This window comes from Microtus ochrogaster, unplaced genomic scaffold, assembly GCF_000317375.1.
Source record: "Microtus ochrogaster isolate Prairie Vole_2 unplaced genomic scaffold, MicOch1.0 UNK127, whole genome shotgun sequence".
Lineage (NCBI taxonomy): Eukaryota > Metazoa > Chordata > Mammalia > Rodentia > Cricetidae > Microtus > Microtus ochrogaster.
In genome coordinates this window covers 297891-300492 of record NW_004949225.1, presented here as the reverse complement: position 1 = coordinate 300492, position 2602 = coordinate 297891, and the positions used below count along the sequence as shown (strand labels likewise).

At 38.7% G+C, this 2602-nt stretch overlaps 1 protein-coding gene across 2 annotated transcripts in view; it reads right to left on the bottom strand.

Annotated features, from left to right (window-relative positions):
* Rxylt1 (ribitol xylosyltransferase 1) overlaps nt 1-2602 on the bottom strand; it is a 35868-nt gene that overhangs the window by 28842 nt on the left and 4424 nt on the right. Inside the window, exon 3 of one of the 2 annotated variants that reach the window (XM_005371779.3) lies at nt 1167-1269. The exons of the other annotated variant lie outside the window; for it this stretch is intronic. Coding sequence (XP_005371836.1) covers nt 1167-1269 — 103 coding nt within the window. The remainder of the gene's footprint in view (nt 1-1166; nt 1270-2602) is intronic. 2 annotated transcript variants of the gene reach the window in all.

Here is a 2602-nt window from a genome sequence, read left to right as displayed (position 1 = left end):
CATTTTTCTTCAGGGATTTGGGCCCTGAGAAGCTACCCATGCTCCAGGACATGATCTCATATATGGGCATCAATAAGTGGACTTGGTGGGTATTAGAGAGAGCGAGCAAGAGAATGAGAGATAGAGACAGACAGAGACACACAAAGACAGACATTGAGAGTATACATGTGCAGGCATGTGAACATGAAGTCAGGAGGGAAACTGATGGAGTTGTATGGAGAAGGAACTGGAGGGTAGGAAATGCAGGTTGAACTGGACCCAAACACATTGTATTCATGTACTATCATTAAATAAAATATTTAATTAAAAACAAACAGCGTCTATAGCTCCTAACAAAGAACGCCCAAGGTTGTGGAAAAATAATGGCTTTGTAATAAAAACCAGACTCTCTTATTGACATCTGCCTAATATACAATTGTCACAGGAAGTAAACATGTAAAAAAAAATCATGTTTATTTCAGTAAAAATAAAAATGAAAATAGTACTTTCATGACAAAATTACGATTTTTGTAATTAAAGTCATGTTAATTCTGTTCAACAATAAAAAAATTATATAGTGATAGGTAAATTAAAGTAAAACTTCTAATGAATTACTTTTACAGAATCTAAAAATCAAACCAGAAACAGTTCTGAATTTTGTAAAAACTGGGAATCTGTATCATTAAATAAATCATAGTAGATATGACATAAGATGCTTTAACAAATCAAAGTTGGATTTTATCTGGATATTACAAGGCTAACATAGCTAATAATGAAAATAATGAAAGCAATACTTGTTTACATATTAGTCCTCCAAGGCACAGAACGTTAAGTATTCATTTATCACGAAGCTTTCTAAATCATCAGCTTAAAACAAAACAGAAATAAGACTCCCCAACACTTATTTTTTCTCAGTATTGGGGACAAAACCCAGGGCCTTGCACACGGCAGGCAAGTTCTCTACCACTGCACCACGAGGTACATTTCCTCCCTCCAAAATTATTTTGTAATGTCAAATTTAATATAAAAATGTTTAATGAAGCTTGAACTAAGAACACATATTCACAAGATTTATTTCTGTATTTTTCCCCAAGTTGAAATGGAAATGACATATAAATGTGTATTTTCTTCCAGTAGTTACATAAAACATCACACAGCAACCCAGGGTTATGTTGTCTGATTGGTACCTGTAATGTGTTCTTCCTACAACTGACTGTCCTTCCCTCCATTGAGCAGTCACATCAGCGGGATCAAGAGTGCCTTCAAAAATGTGTTCCCAGAGATACAGACCTGGTAACGAAAGAAGAAAAAGAGAAACATCTGCTGCCTTACCCATTTGAGTATGTCTGAGAAACATGTTTTCTTCCTTTCTATTTTGACTATGAGACTAGAAGGTGCCTGCCATGATCTGCTGGCAGGCAGTCCTACCAAGCAAAACCTCAGTCATCAATACGGCAACTAACTGTACGAGACTTCAATGGCTGTAGGCATTAAAAGTGGGGTGTAGTAAAGACAACAGAATCTTTTACTTTATACTGAGGAAGCTCTAATGCTACTGAACCCTTACTGCCTACATATTCTGAAAAGTTTGTATTATAAGCTAAATTACCATCATTAGAATTAAGTTACCATCGTAACTGAGGGACTAAACATTTTGTGCTGAAGTCAGAGGAGCTCATCAGTATGAACCAAAACATTCAGCATGTCGAGGGGATATTACCTCCCCATTTGAACAGACATCCTTGAATGCACGATCCCCTCTGCAGACAAATGACACTTCATCCTTTCTCCCGAGGACAACCATGATGCTTCATCTGAACGAAAGCGTTAGGGGTGGACAAGATCAGCAGTAGGCATGAGGTTATAGTATTGTGGAGTCATCCAGCACCTGAGAACACGGTGCCAGTTATACTGAAAGATGCATTTTGTTCCACTTCCATTAAGTCACCCTAACAACCAGATTTAAAATTTGGGCAATCAGATAAAGCTTCCAAATGTGTAAGGCTGAATAATTCCCTGCTTCCCTACGTCCATATCTGAATCTCTAGAGCCTGTGAACACTATCTTACACAGCAAGTGTCTCAATGTCACTAAGGTGCCCAGATGGCGAGCCTTCCAGAGACATCAGAGATGCCTCCCTTGAGAAAGGCAGGAAATAAAGTTGTAGTTAGGAATTATGAAATAGGGTAGTTTTTGTAATATCTGTGATAGCAGTCATAGAAAACTATGTGTTATATGACCAGAACATGGTATTGGGAAGTGAGGTGATTCTGTAGCAAATAGTTAAAATAGGAAATAGGAAAATGGGGGTGGCTGGAAGAATTTGGAAGAGTATGACTTTTAACAAAGATTAGACGAGAATGCCTCAGAGTGCAGAGAAATGCAGATGTTCACTGCTCATTCAGTGAGGAAGACTCAGATGAGGGTTAGGACCACAGAAGAGAAAGCCTACGCTGTCTCTAGTACACGCAGATGGTCACACACTGAGGACACAGGAGAGAAAGCCTATGCTGTCTCTAGTACATGCAGGCTGTCACACACTGAGGACACAGGAGAGAAAGCCTACATTGTCTCTAGTACACACAGATGGTCACACACTGAGGACACAGGAGAGAAAGCCTAC